The sequence below is a fragment of the Propithecus coquereli genome, unplaced genomic scaffold, assembly GCF_000956105.1.
Source record: "Propithecus coquereli isolate 6110/MARCELLA unplaced genomic scaffold, Pcoq_1.0 Scaffold132, whole genome shotgun sequence".
NCBI lineage: Eukaryota > Metazoa > Chordata > Mammalia > Primates > Indriidae > Propithecus > Propithecus coquereli.
In genome coordinates this window covers 2,843,039-2,864,354 of record NW_012137414.1, presented here as the reverse complement: position 1 = coordinate 2,864,354, position 21,316 = coordinate 2,843,039, and the positions used below count along the sequence as shown (strand labels likewise).

The window sequence follows — 21,316 nt, the reverse complement described above, 5'->3', positions numbered from 1 at the left end:
TCATTTCCCAAAGATCATCTTTAACATTTTTCTCAATATTCATCTGTCTAGTTCCAACATGCCCCTCTTTTCAGAAGACTCCCTATTATGTAGATTCCTCAAATCCCCTGCAATCTTATTTCCACCTGTTCTGTTCTGGGGTAAGGGAAATGCCTTGTCTCCACGCCAAATACACAAAATGGTTCATGTACCAGATCGTTGTCTGTCCGTTATTAGCTAGAGGACTTCAAACTTGTTCGGGTGGTAGGCAATTGGATGGCATGCTGCTACTTCATTGTAGGAACTGGGGACAATTTTATTAGCTGAAAAAAAAAAAGTTATTTTAGGTTATTTGTAATCATGAAATTCAATTTTCATACTCCAAAGGGATTAAACCACAAACACATGTAAACACCTCCACCATATGAACGAGTTGTCATACAAACACAAATGATCTGCCTCCATGTCGTCTTTGTTAAGGAGTATTTGTTTGCTCCTTGTTCTGTCATCTAGAAATGCTCTTTAGGAATAGATGGAAAGCAGTTGCAGTCACTTCCCGTGTTTAAAAATTGGGATGGCATTTGCCCATCCGCAGTGTTAATATAGTTCCTCAAAGACCACTGACAGCAGGAAAGGACCGTGTTGTGCAAGGTTCTCTCATTTTCCCTGTAACATAATTGGTCCAGGGCTAGAGATTTTAGCTCATTTAGAGCAGCAAGGTGCTCTTTTACAATTCCCTCACCTATTTTGGGCTTCATTTCCCTCATACGGTTATTCCTTTTCCAGTCTGATGAACATTCTCCTTGACAGAGCAGACAAGCAAGAGGAGCTGCACAGTGCTGCTTTCTGTGTCATCTCTATCCCTAACCTTCCCCCTCCTGCCCCAATCAGTGAACCTTCTTCTTTCTGGTTTTTCTTTCTCCAAACGGAAGTCAAAGAGCCCCGAATGTTGTCTTTAACATTGCCACAAGCCTCAATTCATTCCAGGCTCAGCTTTTCCTCACTGTTTATGAAGTTTTATATTGTCCTTTTAATATTTGCCCTCAGTTCTGTGTCGCTCATTTCTTCCCCTGTTCATCCTGTTAGAATCTGAGCTCATCTGAGGACCCGCTCATACAGTGGCATGCATCTCATTAGACGTTACCCGTTGCTTATACTCACTGGAATCATTTGACCTTGTATTGTCAAAATTTTGTTCTTAGAAGCCTCACAGGCTTCTTGAGCCATTTTCTCTTTTAAAATTTACGATCATTGGATCGCTACATTTTTTCCTTCTTAACCTAATAAACATACTGCACCGCACACTCGTGCATGCATGCCTGCACACACACACTTTCCTGAAAGATGGATGCCACTTGTCGTATAGACAGTCCAATTTGATCATTGTATATAGGGTAAAAGGGTATTTTAGTATAATATCCCTGAAGGTTCACTAAATCTGTTCCCCTATAACCTGATTAGTCTCCTGAACTCTTTCAAACTCTGACTGTAAATGACCAAGGTTTGGCAATCAGCCTGCGTCTTAGTTCTCTTCTAGCATAAGAAGAGTGTCCATATACTGCGTGTAGTAAGAGAGAAAGAACTTAGATTTGTTACATGTTCTCATTGTTGGCATGGCTAAGGTATTATGTAAGTGAGGAGAGTTAAGTAGTCGAAAGTGATACTGTTTTTATCTCTTAATTGAAGTAAATGTTTATATAAAATGAAACAGATTTATTTGAGGGGAAGTGAAGAGTTTATTCTTACATAAAATTTGAACCTGTTGCATTTAGTTCAGATTTCAATCTGTCAAGATTTGTGTAATAGTCCAATTCTCCCATCAAAAGTACTTTCCATGCTTTCTTGTTAGATGTGATTATAGCAGGTATATAAAGAAGTACAGGAGAAATGTCCCTAGAACTGGGAAATGTATGTTAAGTGCTCTGCTGTGTTTTGTCAAGTGGTTGTACTAATAAAAACCGACACCTCAATCAAAAAATAGAACATTTTCATCACCTCATAAAGTTTCCTCATCCCACCTTCCAGTCAATTCCCAGCCCCTACAGGCACCAATTATTCTGATTTCTATCACCCTAGATTAATTTTGTCTTTTTATGAATCTTACAAATGGAATCATACAATATGTATTATCTTGATCAGCATATTATTTTTGAGGCTATCCATGTTGTGACTGTATCAGTAATTCATTCCTATTTATTGCTGACTAGTATTGCATTGTATAAGTATAACACTATCCATTCATTCTCCTTTTGATGAACATTTAGGTTGTTTTTGATTTGGGGCTATTATTAATTAAGATGCTATGGACATTTGTGCATGAGTTTTTTGTGAGTATATGTTTTTATTTATTTTCTGGAAATATTTAGTAGTATGATGGCTGTGTCAAACATTTAGCTTTATAAGATACCGTCAAACAGTTTTCTAAAGTGGTTGTGCCATTTTGCAATGCATTATGATCGTGGAGAGCTCCACCTACTCTACATCTTTATTAACATTTGATCTTGTCAGTCACTTTAATTTTTGCCATTTTATAGGATATGAAGTGGTATCTTGTGGTTTTAAACTTTATTGCTCTGATGACTAACAATATTAAGCATCTTTTCATGTATTTATGGGTCATTCGTATAGATCATGTCTGTTGAAGACTGTGCCTTTCTTCTTATTGGGTGAAAGTAATATTATTTTGAGGTCGTTGGTATAACCTGGAGGTTGGGAATGACAGAGACATTTTCCTGTTTTGTTTCTTTCCTTCTTACTTTCTCTGATGACTCTATTGGAAAGCAGTGTTGCTGTTCAGGCAGTAATGCATTAGTTTTGTAAAAGTAATGGATGTAAAAGTAATAGGATGCTCCATGGCATCCTTGTCACTAATATGAAGTGCTGAACATTTTAATTTTCATTGACCAGCTGCTAACGATAGTCTCTTCAGAACCATCAGCACTAATTTTTTGATCAGAAGCCTACTAGGTATTTAAAAGTACAGAAATAGAATTTAATCACGATTTTTACATGTGCTATGCTCTTGTAGATGCCTTCAACATGCACAAAAGTTCTGCAATTTCATAACCTACCAATAAAAGAGACTTATTCATTCATTTACTCATTTAGTCAGAAAACTTTAACTGATTATCACAGTGGGAAATGCAACAGTAAAGAAGTCAATATGCCTGCATTAAAGACAATCTTAAACTTCCAACCAAAATAATGAAATTTAATTTTTATAGACTATGAAAAACACCATAAAGTAGACATAGTCCAAGTACAATAGGATTTTATAGGATAGGTAACTTTTAATCAAAAATTTATTCATAACGGAGATAGTATTTGGTGTACATCTTCATTTATTCATTTAATGAATGTGTTTTGAGCACTACCATGTAGCAGATACTTTGCTAGGCACTAGAATGAGAAAAAGTTATAGTTCCTCCTCTCATGGAGTTCAGGGTCTAGTGAACTGGAATGAAAGGATTCCACAAGTAAAAATGAGGGCATGCATGATGCAAAACAGAGAATGGGCAAAGGTCTGGGGAATGACCAGGGCCTCATTGTGAGTTGTCCAGTTGTGCTGAAGCATGGATGAAGAATTACAGAGTCATCTTGAGAAACCTAGAAAGGTTTCTCCTGGGATGCTATGAAGTTCTGAATGTTCTCTAAGCTATTTGGGCTTCAATAGGCAGGCACCAAGTATTCAGCATGAATTTTTGAGCAGGGAATCCACCATCAGAAATGTTCATCTGGAGGATTCATCTGGCAAGATTGTGTAGGATATTATGCAGTGAAAGAGTTTGAGCAAAAACAATTAGGATGTATCATTAATGTTGATGAAGTATAATGAATAACCAGACTGGATGGAAAGCAATTATTATGGAACCAACTAAGCAAGAAGTATAATAGTTAAGATCAGTAAGATAAAACTTGGATTGGGGGAAAAAATAAAGGAGGAAAACACAGCTGAACTGGCGATATCCAGCCTGATAAGTGGGAGAATACAGATTTCATTCAAATAAATAGTGAAGTCAACACGAGAAACTAGTTTCGGGGATGATGTTAATGTTGGCTTGAAAATGTTTTCTTTGAGATTTCAGTCAAATGAAAAGGTTCTGAAATGCTGTGCAGTAGCTTAAGAGGGAAGCTTCCCTAGAGATAAAATTTTAGAAAGCATTCACATTTGATAATAGAACCTTTTTCTCTACACAAGTTAGATTGATAAGGAAGTCAAACCCACTATAGTCTTTACCTCTTTTTACAACTATCCTTAACCTTTTAGGGATTCACATGGATAATTAAGTCCTCTGCTGTTTTATTTTTAATTCCTCTGGTCTGTAAATGGTTAAATAAGGTACTGACTTTTGATATTGTATAAATATACTTACAATAGGGAGAGAATTAATTCCTGTACCTGATTTTTTTGGTTTCGAGAGGACATGCCCAGTCAACAAGAGATGCAAAATTGTTTTTATCATCACCTCTTCTTATCTAAATCCATGAAGGAGAGGTGCATTGCCATACAACAGATAATGAGTTGGAAAATAAGAAACCTAACTTCAGAAATTGAGGCTTAAAAAAAAGAATAGTTTGTGTTTAATGCCTGTATAACTTGGCCAGAGGGACATATAAGGCTTAGTGATGCCCAACATGTGCTTAGATGTGAATTGTTAGTTGATGTCTTGAGGTTTCTATAATCTAAGCTAAATACTTAAAATCAATTAATTGATGTTAGACACAGAGATCTGTTTTATCCCTCTTTATTGTATTTCTGGGCTTTCCTATTCTCAAGAGCCTGAGAAACTAAACCTTTCCTTGATAACTTGTTATTTGTGGTAGCAGATGAGACTTTAATAAAGCACAATTATTTTTGAAAGTCTCTTTTCCACACTAGGGTGTTGTATATATTTCAAAAATTTACTTTTGAACCTTTCCCAAATGAAAAACCGATCAAGAAGAGAGTGTGATATCTTACCTAGTTTTCTGCTCAATTTATCAACAAATATTTCTTGAGCAATTATTACGCTAAGCAGTGATCAGCACTATACCTGGTGATATAGAGGGTGAAAAAACTACTGTCCTCAAGGCATTTATAATCATAATTACCACAACCTCTTTGTTTCTTTTCCTTACCTTCTCCCCAAACACACACACACACTCACACACACACACACACACAATCATGCACACTATCACACAATTATTTGATCTATCTTGTTCTCAAAGCAGTCTCCATAGCTGTATTATTATATAACACAACATTATATATAGTTATTTGCTTACCATGCTCTACCCCATTAAATTGAGAGTGTTGACAAGAAAATACAAGCTTATTTATCATTGTAAAGCTTCAGATACAGAGTAGTTACCCTAAATATTTGTTGGAATGAATCACATTATAGTGAATACTTACCTGCATTAAACAACTTACCTACATTAAACAGATGTTTACAGAATATGTCATAGCAAAAGCCCATGGAACTCCTATGAAAACAGAATAGAAAGAGTTTAAGGAACACATTTAATTCTTGTTCTCTTAAAGAGCAACACTAATATATTTTGAAATCATCTTTGACCACTGATTTTTACCGATGGGTAGGTGGAAATTAGGGTCGGAAAACACAAGCAGCTTCATAAAACCAATATTCTATTTTTTTCATATTTGTGGGGAATCATACTGCCTCTCAACTTTCTACATTATACCCTTCATATCAATTAATCTCTCTGCCAGCAACTGAAGATAAAACATAGTAGGCATAGCAAGTGTTAATAATGACAAAATTACTCATCATGCAAATATTCAGAGAGTCCCAAAATATATTTGGATAATGATTTCTAGCTTTGAAGTTGCCCATAATCATTTCAATAGAAATGGAGAACCCAATCACATTTAGAGCCAAACCCATATTACAAATCTTAGACTTAGCTCTACTGATAATGTTCTCAGTTATATTTTTAGTCCTAATTATTCCTCTGAGCTCCAGACCAGTATCTTCAACTGCCCGATGGATATCCTTGCTTTCATTTGTATCTCCAGTGCATGGCTGAGTCCTATTTATTAATCTCCCCAATATCACTTGGTTCCATCCACTTCTCTCCATTTCCACCACTGCATTCCCCACTCCAAGCTACCATCTTCCTTCACTTTAACTAGCATGATAGCTCCTATTTGGTCTCCCTATTTCTACTCCAGAGCTTTTCCAATCTGTTCTTCCTCCTGGAGCCAGTGATGAACAGCACCTTGCACAGTGCCTAGATGATAGGAGGTGCTCAATAAATAATTGACTCACGGAATGAAAATATCTGATAGGCATGGAAAATACCAATAGGAAACTACAATTTTTCAAAACCAATGTGATTAGACCTTCTAATTGAACATTTCCCATCTATAATCAATTTACTTGCACATTGTCTTGCTTTTAAAAAACAATTTTGTTGCTTTTTCCTTGCACACACACATACACATTGTATCATCCTCTACCCACCAAATGGCTTTCACATAAATATTTGTGTGGCTCCAAATTGATAATACCTCTAGGCAAAAGAGGGATAAGTAATTTTAATGACCCATGTCTCCTTTTAAATATTCTATCCTAAGAACAGTGTTTTTTTTGTTATTGTTGTTATTTGCAATATGTTCCATGATGGAATATTTCACGTGTTCAAAACGATGCTAGTAATTATGTAGAAAGAATTTTATGCCTGAAGTCATGTGTTCTATAACCAGGATCATATACTAAGAGAATAAATATGGCCATGGACAAGAGCTACCTTTTTATCAGAGAAAGGCCAATTTCTTTTCTTAACAAATCTAAGTAAATAGAAAAAACAGCTCTTAAATGTTCTTGGGTATATCTCCTGAAGTTTTTGTGAATGGTTTAGAAGCAAAGAAGTAGTAAATAAATCTGTGAACCTAGAGAGGGCTAACATTGATTTAACAAAGTAAAACCTATGCACTTTTCAAAATTCTATACTGTATAACAACAGTTTTATTTAAAGCAAGGGTCACAGATTTAAATGCCTTCAGAGAGTGGTAGAATGCATGCATGCCCCACTGAAATTATTAAACACACAAAGTTCTAATGCCAAAACATGTCTGAGGCCAGATTTAAAGTAGAGCCCTCAGTTTCAAATCCCCAAAGACAGAAATCTAACACATATACTTTTTTCCCGCTTTTGATAACCCTCTGCATTGAATCTCTGCTTGAAATTGGGGAATGTATGATTTTTTTTTTTTTTTTGTCCAGGACATCATTTCTTGGAAAAGAAAGGAAAAAAGCCTGAGATAACTTTACAAAGCATGTAGTACTTAAAGCATTTTATGATGAATTCATTTGGTATCCACATTAATAGCAGTGATAATAATGAATGTATACATCACTGATGTGAATAAGATAAACACATCCGAAGGAAATTTCATTGTAATTTGATATTAGGCAAATGTCCCATTAAAATAAATTGCTACTGTACATAATTTTCCTTTAGTTCATTGTAAGGATGTTTGCTTTGGAAAAGAAATGGTCTGATTCTAGTTTTAGAAGGAATTCTCATTATTCTTTTATAGCAACCATTATCCAGAGCAGATGGGGAATTGCACCAATGAGCATATCTAGTATTATACCTCACAGTAGAAAGAGGGTATTAGATGAAATCTAACAAGACCCCCTTCTAACTCCAGTTCCTGTGACAACCTAACAAAAACATGCATGTGGTTTCAGCATTTTTATTAGTAAGGCCCAATAAATGTTTACTGAAATGGAAATAAAATGAGACCAGGAGAAAGAAGGGGCTAAAAAGGTGCATTTCATTTCTGATTGTTCATTACAAAGACTGCTCCTCTTCAATTTGATTCAGTTTGCAAATTACTAGTAGAAGATCTTGTAGTTCCTTAGCTAAAAGTTAAAGCTGTAGCACAGTTCAAATTTGGAGACATATTTTATGTTCAAGAGAAGAAAGCACTCGTTCAGTCTTACTTAATCTTCAGCTATAAAGTCCAGTACATATATGAATGACACTAAATAGAAATATTTTATAAATACCTATACAGAGGAGGGGCACTTATCTCACCCTGGGGCTCTTAAAGGGCCTCCAGAAAGAGGGAACATTTAAACTGACTGTTACAAATGAGTAATGAGTTTGTCCTACAAAACTTAGCAGGGCAGTCATTCGGTTTTACTGGGAGTTAGAGCTAAGCTTGAAAGTGAGGAGCAGGAGCAGCAGGAGAGCAGGCTGCAAAGGCAGAGGGGAGAAGAGAATGCAGAGTCCTTTTCACACTCCCTGCTGTGCTAATAGGTTTGAACTTTACCTTACAGTTACTAGGTAGACCTGATTCTTGCCCTCCTCATTCCGGGCTCTCCTTGTCCTCTGACCTTGATTCTTGCCTCCTACAATCATCACTCTTGACTCGAAAAATACCATTTCTATCAGGCATTTTTCACTTTTTTTCTGCACACTTCTTGTTTTTTTATATATACTATTTTTTCCATTCTTGCCCCTTTCTCCCTTTTTCTAACTCCTAGATTTCCCAAATTTTAGCCATCTTTCAGTCCTTCTGACTATTCTCATCATACGCTCGCATAGGGCCATCAAGTCTTCCACCAGGACAGAATCACCCAGTCCATGGGTAGGCTAAGTTGAATGTGTCCTGTTGCTTTGCCTGTTACCTGCTTCAGGTGTTCATCCATTTGTTTTGTTTCCTTAAAGAAATCCATCATCTGATAAAAGTTGAAAGATACTTTCTGATGTATGTTATTAATAAAATCTCTGAAGACAATGGTGACTATGTAGTCTAAGAATTAACATGAGAGGCAACCTTGTTTAATTTATCTTTGAGAAAAGTACCAAAAACTATATTTCAAACTCTTGAATTCTGTGGACCGACAATGCGAAACAATGAGAATGATCTTAATCAGGACAGAAAAAGAAGATAAAGCACCATATTTTAATAAAATTGTCCCATAAAATTCTATCTGCCACTTTCACAACTCTCCAGAAGATTCATTTTATTACATACATTCCCTTGATCAATCAGTAAACCGAGTCAATGAATAATCTGTCTCAAAATAATTCATTAACAAAATTATAGGTAAATCTTAGGATTGGATTCTTGACTTACCTACTTTTTTTCTTTCTTCTATTTCCCTGTCTTTATCTTTTCTCTCAATTACATTTTATCTCTTCTATTTTCCTATTTTCCTCCTTAGTTTGTGATTTCTTTTGCCAATTCTTTATCTTCTACATAGCTCATCTAATTTGTCATTGTACAATTCCTCATAACTGCTTCTTATCTTATTCCTTTTCTTCATTTGTCACATTTTATTTTCCACTCACTGTGTTTTCATACAGTTTTGGAAACTTTTAGAAATATTCTTCTTTAAAAATTTATGTAATGTTTTCATATAAAAGGTAGTGGATTCTCTTTCAAATATTCTTCCCTCTGTATAAATGTAGCAGTTCCTTCCTTGCCTGTATTTCCTTTTTCCTTCCCCCAATTTGACTACACTTGAAGGACTTAGATATATAACAGTGCTATTTTCTATAATTTAGGAACACTTCTCTATTTACAAAGCATAAAAGAAGTTGATAATAATGCAGTAATTCTAAAACATGCCCCTCCCTCCTATTCTCCTGCTCCTCTGTTCTCTCCACATGTCTCCAGCCTACACTTTCTTTTATAGTGTATCTGTTTTGTACACCTTTGTCCCCTTCCCCCAGAGATTCTGATCCAGTAGCTTTAGGCTAGAATTCTGGGCTTTTATATTTTGACAAAATTCCCTAGGGGAGTCTGATATTCACTCCTTATTAAGAATGAATTCTTTAATATTGGAATCAAAGCACAATAAGCTTTTTAACTGTGATGAATAATCCAATAGATTTAATTATGATTTTCTTTCTGTCCAAAACTAAGACTAGATGTTAATTGCCAGAGAAAAAGGTAAGGATGCCTATGACAACAGTATATTAATATGATGTCAAAGCTTAGAAATTGTATTGGTAATGGCTAATTCAGTACTTAAAATATTTGGAAGCTATAGAATTAAAATTAATTTATGTTTTCTGCTGTGTGAATAAAGTTGATTGAGATGTTACATTTAATTTTGTAAATCCAATGTTATCTTTTTTCCAGCTCAGAGGCTAATTGTGAAACTGCACATACAAACTTTCACTTCCTGTTTTGAACCATTATTTTGCTCTCTTATGCTTTATCACTGAAAACTCTCCTCGAGTAGACCATACACTGTAAATATTTCTCCTGATTACAAAATCTTCTCATACAAATGCAATAGACTATTTAATGCGCTCTTCTTTCACAAAATTAAAAAACCTGAAGGCCCTTATTTGAGATTCTATATAAATGAGATTTAGATCGAACAATTTTAAATTATTGTTTGATTCTTAGCTATTTAATTCTATCTCTTATTTGGGAGATAGAAATAATAAAACCCTTGTTGATTATAAATTGGATTGTAAAAGTCACTGTAGCCATCAGCCATGAAATAAAAGGGCCAAGATCAAAACTACAAAGTAAAGAGGCTGAGATAAGAATTCTGAAGCAGCTTTAGTTTATAGCATTACCACCAACAAGAATTTCTTGACTACTTAGCAAAGACTCAAAAGGCATTTATTCTATCACTTTACTACTCAAAATGTTGTTCCTGGACGAACAGTATTAGCATTTTTTTGAAGTTGGTTATTAATACAGAATTTTGGCCTCTCCACAGACCTACTGAATCAGAATCTGCACTTTAACAAGACTTCCAGGAGGTTCTTATGCACATTAAAGTTTGAGAAGAACTACTAAAGCATACATTTGATGTGTGTCCTACTCATTTTTAAAAAGTATGAATTAATAACTGTAAGCATTACATACCACTGGGAACAGAAATATGAGTCATAATCTTTCCCCTCTAACTGCCTCCCTGACTTCCATGTTTTAGACAAAGTGTTTCCCATTTCAGTAGTCGTTCATGCTTATATGATCTAGCTTATTCCCAAACAATGTTGATTTATCTTTAACAGTTCATGCTACATTTAGCTTTTCCTTTCTGTTTCATTGTTTAAACTCTAGTGTTAGCCTCAATACCTATCTACCAGACTCCTGTACTGGCTGTTTTGCCTGTTTCCTTGCCTCAACATTAGCTTAAATTTGGCAGAGCCTTTGCCTCAGAATTATCCAGAAGCACAACCAGCTCCAGCCTTCACATTTCCATATTTAAAAACTGAGTCATTTCCTATAGCCTTCCAATGAATTGCAAACTCCTTAATAAAAAGCAAAGTTCTCTTTATTCAGGCCATGATATACCCTCAAGGCCACACCTCTCCTTAAACTCCTGCTCTCATGCAGTGAGAGCCCCAATTTTATACTCCAGATCAGATTTTGTAGATTGCCCATGACAGGCCTTGACTTCTACCATACTCTCACCACCCCTAACCCTACATGTGCCTGAGTCCTACCCATTCTTTGAATTCCAAATTCAACCAGAGGCCTCTTTTGTTTATCCTTCCACTGAGATCATTCCTCTTCTGACCTACTATTTATTGAACACCTTGCTTTTTTTTTTTTTTTTTTTTTGAGACAGAGTCTTACTCTGTTGCCTGATCTAGAGTGCCATGGCATCAGCCTAGCTCACAGCAACCTCAGACTCCTGGGCTCAAGCAATCCTGCCTCAGCCTCCCGAGTAGCTGGGACTACAGGCATGCGCCACCATGCCCGGCTAATTTTTTTTTCAGTATATATTTTTAGTTGTCCGATTAATTTCTTTCTATTTTTAGTAGAGACGGGGTCTCGCTCTTGCTCAGGCTGGTCTTGAACTCCTGAGCTCAAGCAATCCTTCCGCCTCGGCCTCCCAGAGTGCTAGGATTACAGGCGTGAGCCACTGAGCCTGGCCAACACCTTGCTTTTTATCCTACTGTATAAAGTGTAACAAATTATCATTCACAACTGTGTCTAATCTTTTCAACTAGATTATACACTGCCTAAAACCTAGAAAATTGTGCTTTTTCCTTTGAATGTCTGCAAGGCCCAATGATAAGTATTAATACTAATGATACCATGATGGTGATGAAACTTCCTTCCTTCCTTCCTTTCTTCCTTCTTTCCTTCCTTCCTTTTTCCCACCCTCTCTCCCTTCCTCCCTTCTTTACTTCCTGCATTCCTTCCTCCTTTCCTCCCTCCTCTTTTTCCCCACTTCCTTTAATCATAGATTTATGCGTTCACTCAACAGATACTTATTGAAAAGCCTCATGCACCAAATATCGTACTAAGCAATAGGAAACAACCGTGAATAAGACACCATCTCTGACCTCAAAGAATTTATGGTTTAATAGGAATATAGACACAATTTGTTATAACTGGTGTCTGTTACTAAGCACTGGCTGTCACATGTAAACAGGTGGTAAAGGGTAAGATGAAAGCAATGGAGCATTGTCAACTAGTTACAAGGAACTATAACATGTTTATTAGAGCACATTTCATGGGAATTCAGGAGATTATAGTCAGGACAGCTTGTGAGTAGTTCAGTAACTGTATAGTTTCATATTTGTTGAGAGGTACATTTCCCTGTAATAATTACCTTGTTAATATTTTTGCTGATTTACAGAGTCTTTTAATTGCTAAAAGTAGACTACCAAGAATTCTAGTATTCAAAATACTTCTGTATGAAAATAATAAAAGAAATACAAGAAATTTATGTAGAATAAGAGTCTATGGTAGATCTGCTTCAGTTTCAGAAAACATGCATTCATTCCTTTATTTGGGAAGCATGTACTGGAGTCTACTATAAGCTTGGTATTGTGTCAAGGGGGAGGAGCATATAAGAATGTTAGACAATTTGAATCACATCTGTTAGGAGAGTATTCTACATATTGACATAATTCTGTCAGTAACATAAGGATTTGGGAGTCATTTAGATTTAAATATGATAGGTATCTCAAGTTATCAGATATTTCATCTTCTAAGGTTCTTATTTAGTAATGCATTATTTTAATTGCTTTACAAATTCTAGATTATCTTCAAAAAAGGTAAATAGAGAGTAATTGCCATTTTTATTTAATAGTAAAAAAACATTTTTTGTGAATACTTGGTTATAATAGTCTCTTTTTTAATGAATCTATTTTTTCGATACTTTGAAAATTTCATTCAGGATAAAGAATAGAAGATATTTAAGCTCAACACCATCAATGACTCATAAAAAATGTTCTGGTGTCTATCGATTATTTTAAAATTTATTACTCTACCTTAGGGATTTCTCAGTGGGATCTCCATGAAAGTAATTAATTCTCAGTTTTATGTGGTTTCTAATCCAAAATGCATTGATGCAAACAGAATTTGAAGTAAATTTCCTTCTATTATAGTAATTACCTTTATTTAAATATCTCTAGAGGTTTTTTTTTTTTTTTCAGCAAATATTATGGGTGTACATATGTTTAGGTTACGTGTGTTGCCCTTGGTTCCCCCCCCCCACCGAAGTCCGTGTTTCAAATATGTCCATCCTTCGGGTAGTGCGCATTGCACTCCTTGTGTATACAAATACCCCTCCCCTCCTCCCTCTTCCCCCCTCCTCCCACCGCCCTAGAGGTTTTTTTTATTAAAAAACACTACGACTAAACTATGTTCTTTTTCACCTTTCATATCGACAATCACTAAGAAACCCAAATACTTTGTTCATGTTTAAATTTTACAACACTTCATAGACTATTAAACATGGAACATCCTTGTGGGGACAAGAAATCGAATTTGCTCTTGAGAAGGTTTCCAACTAATTGATTTGTAGGACATTATAACATTCTCTAGCTGAGAAGCTTACAAAAATAAAAACTGGAGCTGAACCGAGGGGGTGCTTTATTCCTGACACATAAAAGGTGTCTTTCTTTCTGTCTTGCATTCTTTGGCTATGGGCATGTCAGTTTCATAGAGAAATTTTCACATGGAGCTTTTCTATTTCTTTCTCTCCCAGTACAACTGTATGTGGTAGCACATTGTTTAATCTCTTCTCAAATAAAAGGACATGGGGCCTCATTTTTGTTTTGCCTGTTTTGGTATCTTACAGGAACTCCAGGATGGCATCAGGCAGCGGCAAACAGTTGTCAGAACATTGAATACAACTGGGGAAGAAATAATTCAGCAGTCCTCAAAAACAGATGCCAATATTCTACAGGAAAAATTGGGAAGCCTGAATCTGAGGTGGCAGGAGGTCTGCAAACAGCTGGCAGAAAGAAAAAAGAGGTAGGGTGACAGATAAAATAGGCATTTGAAAATTTTAGCAGAGCTATTTAAGCTGTCCTGAAAAAAAGATTTTATGAAAGAAGATTATAAGCAGGGTAAAAGGAACAAACATTAAGGAGCCCATCAACAGTTAATCAACAGCAATAAAGAAATTATTTTTCTTTCTTTTTCACATATACTAAAATATATACTCATTATTAATTAGTGTTTTTCTGGCATTTTAAAACTTCAGGTTTATTTTAAAAATCACACAATTGCTTAAATGTGAACATGTTCAGTATATTCCAACTTGAATAAGCTGAATCTCAATTATTTGTAAAGAAGATGAGGAAAAAACAATTATAAATGACTATTTTGTAGGAAAGACAGCCCTTTGCTAAAATTTTTTAATAGCTATGATATGACTATGATACTAAAAAACACAATAGTAATATTTTCCTCTAGTTCCGCTACATCTGTTAGTACATTCTTGAAGAGGGACTTGGGCTGAAAATGTCCAGATCTAAAGGGAAAAGCAAAACCCCAAACACGTTATTGTTGAGTTCAACCACCATTTAACTTTTCCCTAGAATGTACTGAAAGCACAGAAAGCCAAATGTATGCTGCTGCACTTGGAAATATTTTATAAATGGGATTTTGTATTATGCTTCCGGTTGTTGATGCTAATGTGTCTTGTTTCATAAGAAGACTTGACCTTTATTTACCAAATGAGACTATTGTTATGAACAATGAGAACTCAGTTCTATTGCCAAGCCCTTGCCTCCTACATATCATCTACATAATAGGTGGATTTTAATATTCAGGAAGCTGAAACAACTCATTGGTGAACATCTTTGGTTAAGATGTATTAGAAAAAAGATTTTGGAATTATGTGTATTGTCTTTGCCCACTTCCCCTTGCTTCCTTTGCTCATGTTGCATTATTCAGAAAGTAGATACAACTCATATTCTTGTATAAAATGGACATATCAGTTGACCTATACGTACACACAAACACACACACACACACACACACACACAAAATCTTGCCAAAGTTAAAGAATAATAGTGTCGCCATCTAAAAATATTTGTATATTAAATCTTGGTTCAGAAAATATTCTGGATTTTATGTAAATAAAATAAAGAACTAAACTTTGTAGTTAAACTACTTCCTTGAGTAAGTCATACACTATTTTCCCAGATTGAAATCCTTCTACTAATCAAACAAATATTACATTATTTAAATAACTGATATGTTTATATTATGAACAGGTTTAAGCCTGTATAATGTCCTTTCTGAAAAAGCCTGAAACTAGTCTAAATTAAGATTGTAAGAAATGAGAAGGTTAAATTGAATAGCATACTATAAAAATATATATTTTCGATTCATAAAGTGGATTAAATTAGAGAATTATTTTCTATACTATGTATATTATTTCTTGTTTTTAAACATCTTACTCATATCATATTTGAATACAGCATATTAATATTCTCTTTGATAACTCCCATTCACCTGAATTTTCAAAATCTTATCTGTTATTGGCTTCTAAATGCAAACTATAACTTATAAATAAAGATAGGGCAATATGTCTGTTTCAACAAATAAGCCCTAAAATTTAGATCCTTCTAACTTTATAAGAAAGTAGTATATGCTGACTCTGTTGTGAAATATAATACAAATTGTAGGTTAATTATATCTAGGGATTTGGCTATAATTGGTTAGAAAAAAATTTCCCATTTAAACATTTTGACCTACATCAGATATTGCATTTTTGTGCTTTAAAAAGTCAAGATCAGCTTCCTTGACGTTTTTTTCTTATTATCTCAGCTTGTAAAGTTGTCTACTTCATGCTACATTTAAAAAATAAATGTTAACATATTTAAATTTCTACCAAAATCAGTTTTGTTGCATATTTCCTCAAGATTTTTATATCATTTAAATTGTATTAAATGTAAAAGTGTAATAAGATATAAGTATCAGTTTTACCAACACACTCACAGCTATTGCCAAGTATTGAGCAGCAAATCAAGGAAAAATAAATAAAATAACATTTCATAAAGAATATGTTAACCTAACAATTGTAGGAGGGCTTTAATCATGAACCTATTGTTAATCAATAGAATGCTTTTAATGAAAACCAAGCAAAAGTTATTTATTGAACAAGGAAATAGAAGTTATTTATTGTACAGGTGAAAAATAAGATGCCTATTTAACTTAACAACAGTATTCTTAGTTTGTAATGGGCTTTAAATACAGCTGTTAGAAAAATTTAACATTCCTTAGTCTAGGGGCACATATGAAAGAAAGTGTACAATTTAAGCAAAAAAAGTCTATGAAAACTATTTGGAGCCTTACAGCATATAATTTTAAGCCTTTCCCTTTGAAAATGTGAGATATCAGAAAAATGAAAACAAAATTCTCAAAAGTTCGAATAGCAGTGGACAGCCATTAAAAGTTAAGTCTATGTTGGAAACAAATGAAGTATAAAATATAGTCAATTAACTGTGCAATTTGAGATAGAAAATTCACTGTTGCTTCAATTATATAGCAGAAGAACTGGGTAACATCTATAGGTTTAAGCATGATAGTAATGAGCTTAATGGTGGCTTAGCCACCCAAATTATCTTTGTAAAGAAAGGAGATGCAAATAAAAACCTATCAACTATAAAGGGAAGTCATAAGTTAAAACAAAGCAAGCCTTTGTACAAAGATTCTTAAGCCCAGGTCAGTGGATAGAATTCAAGAAGTGCTGTGATCTTGAATGGAGAAAAAAATTACATTTTTGTTTTTACTAACCTCTAAATGATATTTAACATCCCCTTCCATTTTGAATGTATGCAAAAAACCACAGTAAATCTGGAAATGCCTGTGAAATCACATATATTTTCATATCTCGTAAGTTACTGGATATCTTAAAATAACATTCATGCTTATCACTACTTCAAAACTTCAGTAGTTATTAGATCTGCCACAAGATCTTATTTAATAAATGAGCATATGCATTACTATATCACAAATTTGTTTTTGCAATAATTGTATAACTGTATTTCTTTCTTTTATATATATTTATTTCAGAATATTATGTGGGTGCAAACGTTTTGGTTACATAAATTGCTTTAGTACTATTTGAGTCAAAGTTATAAGTGTGTCCATCACCCAGATAGTGTGCACTGTACCCGTTAGATGTGAGTTTACTTATCCCTCCTCCCCTCTCCCACCTGCTGGATTTCCAATGAATGTTCTAACTGTATTTCAATACATTGGTTTTCTACGAAGTCATATATTTTATATTATGGTATTAAAAACATTCTTTTTAGGAGTCCCAGGCTTCATCAGATTACCAAAGGGAATCAAGGCATAAAAAATGATACTATTTCTAGCCAGCTATCTGTTTGTCTGCCCAGAATCTTACCCTAATTTACAATGATTTCAATCCTTTTAACGTGCAGTCATCATCTTCATACACTCCTTTTCTTCTGAAGTATTCTAGAAGATGTACCAGTCAAGGGAATGTGGGGAGTCAGGCTTTTAAGCAATGAGTTGCTGACAGTATAATGACTGAGGATTTTACTTAGAATAATGTCAGTTGATAACAGATTGAATGGGAGAGGGAAGCAAGGTGAGGGGAGGTGGAATTCCTAAATTGAGAAATCTCTGAATCCTAACCTTTAGCAATAAAAATGATTTTAAGAGATTATATTTTTTTCCTCCTTAGACAAATATGATATTATTCCTACCATTTCACAGATAAGGCAATTATTGTACTGATATTTATTCAGGAATAGTGATTTTAATTTAAATGTTACCTAATTAAAAATATTTCTTGAAATTTTTCTTTCCTCAAATTTTAGTGAAAAAATTTCAAGCATATAGAAATATCAAAAATAGTATAATGAATACCCATATACCCTCTTCTCGTCATCCCAAATTCCTAGAATCAACAATGGTTAACATTTCGCCATATATGCTTTTGCTCTCTCCCTCTCTGCCCTTTCTCTGTCTCTCTCTAATATAGGATATAACACACACACACACACACACACACACACATATACACACACAAAGAACACACACACAAGCTTATTTTGTTGTTTTAACATTTGCAAATAAGTTATAAACACCATTATACTTTATCCTTAAATAATTCAGTATGCACCAGCTTGAAATATGGGTATACCATATATAACCATGCTTATTTATCATGTCCTCCAACATAATACCATATTATTATTTAATATCCATTCAATATTCAAATTTCCCCAGTAGTTCAAAAATGTCTTTTACATTTTTGAAGGTTTTTTGGGGTACCAATATCCCATTATGGTTCATTCATTACATTTGGTTATTATGTTTCTTTAGCCCTTTTTAGTCTAAAACAGCCTTCCTACCTCTTTTTGTTTTTACTAATCTGGACATTTAAAGAAGTCCAGAACGATAGCCTGAAAAAATGTCTAATCTTTCTGAAATTGTCTGATTTTTTCCCCCTCACATTATCACTTAACTTGCTTTCTATTCCCTGAATTTGTTGTAAACCAGAAGTTAGGTCTAAATAAGACTTGAAAAGATGCAAGTTAAACATTTTTGGCTAGAATATTTCATAGGATACTGTGTACTTATGTCACATAAGGGGATACATAATATAAGATAGTCCCACTCTAAATGCTGTTAAGTTTAATCAGTTGGTTAAAGTGGTGACTGTCAGATCTTGCATTGTAATGTCATAGTTTTGTCTTTAAAATTAATAAATGATCTAATAGCTTTAGTATTCATTGATGATTCTTCCCTTACTCAGTTATTACATTGGGGCATGCAAAATGGAGACTTTCCTAATCCTGACATGATCCTACATTTAGTAGCTGACTTTTTTCTGTTACAAAAAACTTCTTTTTCTCCTTATTGATAAAAATATGGACTCACAGATTCCTATTTATTCAATAGGTTATTATAAATTTGAGTTATTATTCTTGGTCAGTGGGAGCTCCTTTAAGCTTCCTGCTCAATTGTCCCAGACTCACTTTGGACTTTCCCTACCCCAGGTTTGGATAACTATTTTTTCAAGGACCTCTGGTTTCTTTTAGAGGTAAATGGTATATAGAAACCAAGATCTGGGCAGTAGCTCCTTCTCAAAGGAATATTGGCACCTTTCTGGCAAGCAGTCCCAGGGGAAATAATATTTTCATGTTGCTTTTGCAAGGATGCTTGATAAATCTCTTTCAGAATACATTGAAGTTCAAACTAAGTCTAGACATGTTAAAAAGTCCTTATTGTGTAGGAATTAATATACAATCAGTAAGTTATTATTTACTTAAACCTCTCTACTTCTGAATTTTTGAGCCAAAGTTAACCTATATGTGTGTGTGTGTGTGTGTGTGTGTGTGTGTGTGTGTGTGTGTGTGTGTATAATCTATGCTGGTTTGCCAAGCAAATGAACAATGTAAATAAGATAATGGGAGGCATTCCTAAATGTACTTAAGGGAAGAAATTGTCGTTTAAAGACCTTAGCTCATTGTTTGCATGTAAACGATGCTGTTAATTGGAAATGAACCTTATCTAATTCATTAAAGTACAGCTAGTAGGACTTCTTCTTGAAATCTCCATTTGCAATTCATATTACTCTAGGTACTTCTTGTAAGACAACTGTTTTCTTTTAAGTCTTCTTTTACTTTGTCTTCTCACTAATTCAGACTCCCCTAACCAAATAGCTTTCAGTTTTTAGCTTCAACCAAACAGCTTTTCAGCACCTTGCTTCCTATAAATTAAAAGCTAAAAATTTTAATATGATTCAAATATCTCTTCATGGTGTATGCCATTTTTTAAATATACCCAGCATATATCCATGTAAACCTGTGCTAACAGCTGGCTCAACACATTCATATTCTGCCCCCAGGATCTCTCCAGTCCTACTTGCAGTGCACTTGCTCTGTATTTGAACTTCCTTGTTCCTCATCACCAGTTTGACCTTGACTCTCTCTTCATCCAGCTCAGAGTTTGTAAACAGTGTGCCCACAGGCTGAATCCTAAATGCATGCAATGTTATTGCATAGGCACTGCTTTGAAATAATTGCCAAAATTTAACTTAAGAGATTTCTTCTTTGTAAAAAATATGAGTTTCTGTGTTCCTTTGAAAATTTAGATCTGTCTAGTGAGCACTTATTTCCACATTTTCTCTTGGCACCATCAGCTGCAACTGAGTAACAGATGTTTCACACTCTTGCTCCTCAAAGTGTGGTCTCTGGTCCAGAGCACAGACATCACCTGGGAGTTGCTAAGAAATACAAAATCTAATAAATCACAGTCAGCATTTTAACAAGATTTCCAGGTGATTCATGTGCACATTAAAGTTTGAGAAGCACTTCCTTGGGTAAGCAAGCTCTGTCTTCAGTTTGCAACACCTGTCTCACTTTGCTCATTTATATTAATTGCTTTCCCATAGACATTTGATTTTATAATACCTCATATAGACCCTTGTATAATGATGATGATGGTTGTGGTGGTGATGGTGCTGATAACACATAATATTTCCAGGCACTGTTCCAAGTGTCTTACATAGCTCAATCTTCATAATAACTCTATGAAGTAGTTGCTATTCTGCTTTCAATTTTATAGACAGGCGATGGAGGTACAGACTGGTGAAGCTCTTTGCCCAAGATCACACAGCTAGCATGTATATGAACCAGGATGCAGACTCACACAGTCTGACCCAACAGTTCTTACTCTAGATCAGATTTTGCATTATTTATCCTAGTTTTGTCCTTTAATATTCTCTAGTATTTACTTCCAGTTTCTGCCCACCAACCTTTCACTTACCTTAGCTGGTCATATTTAGTAGCAAGAGAATTGGATGTAAAATCTGGTCTGACCTATCTTTCCAAACACATTGTCCATCATTTCCACTATTTCAGTTTATGTCTGAAACATTAAATGACCTGAAGTTTTCCGTTCTTCAGATTTTACAAAAATCATTTACTTTGGTTGAATTACCTGTCTCCTTATTTTCTTTTTTCTCAAAATTCTATCCATCCCTTAAGACTCAATGAGTGCTATTTTCTTAGTGAAGGTGACCTGCTCTTCTGAAACAGAAGCAGTTTGTTCTCTTGAGTTTTTCTTGCCTTCTTTTATAAAAATCATATAACGGTTTACATATCATAT

At 34.5% G+C, this 21,316-nt stretch overlaps 1 protein-coding gene across 1 annotated transcript in view; it reads left to right on the top strand.

Annotated features, from left to right (window-relative positions):
• DMD (dystrophin) overlaps positions 1-21,316 on the top strand; it is a 2,517,447-nt gene that overhangs the window by 1,610,963 nt on the left and 885,168 nt on the right. Inside the window, exon 44 of the mRNA XM_012638704.1 lies at positions 14,013-14,188. Coding sequence (XP_012494158.1) covers positions 14,013-14,188 — 176 coding nt within the window. The remainder of the gene's footprint in view (positions 1-14,012; positions 14,189-21,316) is intronic.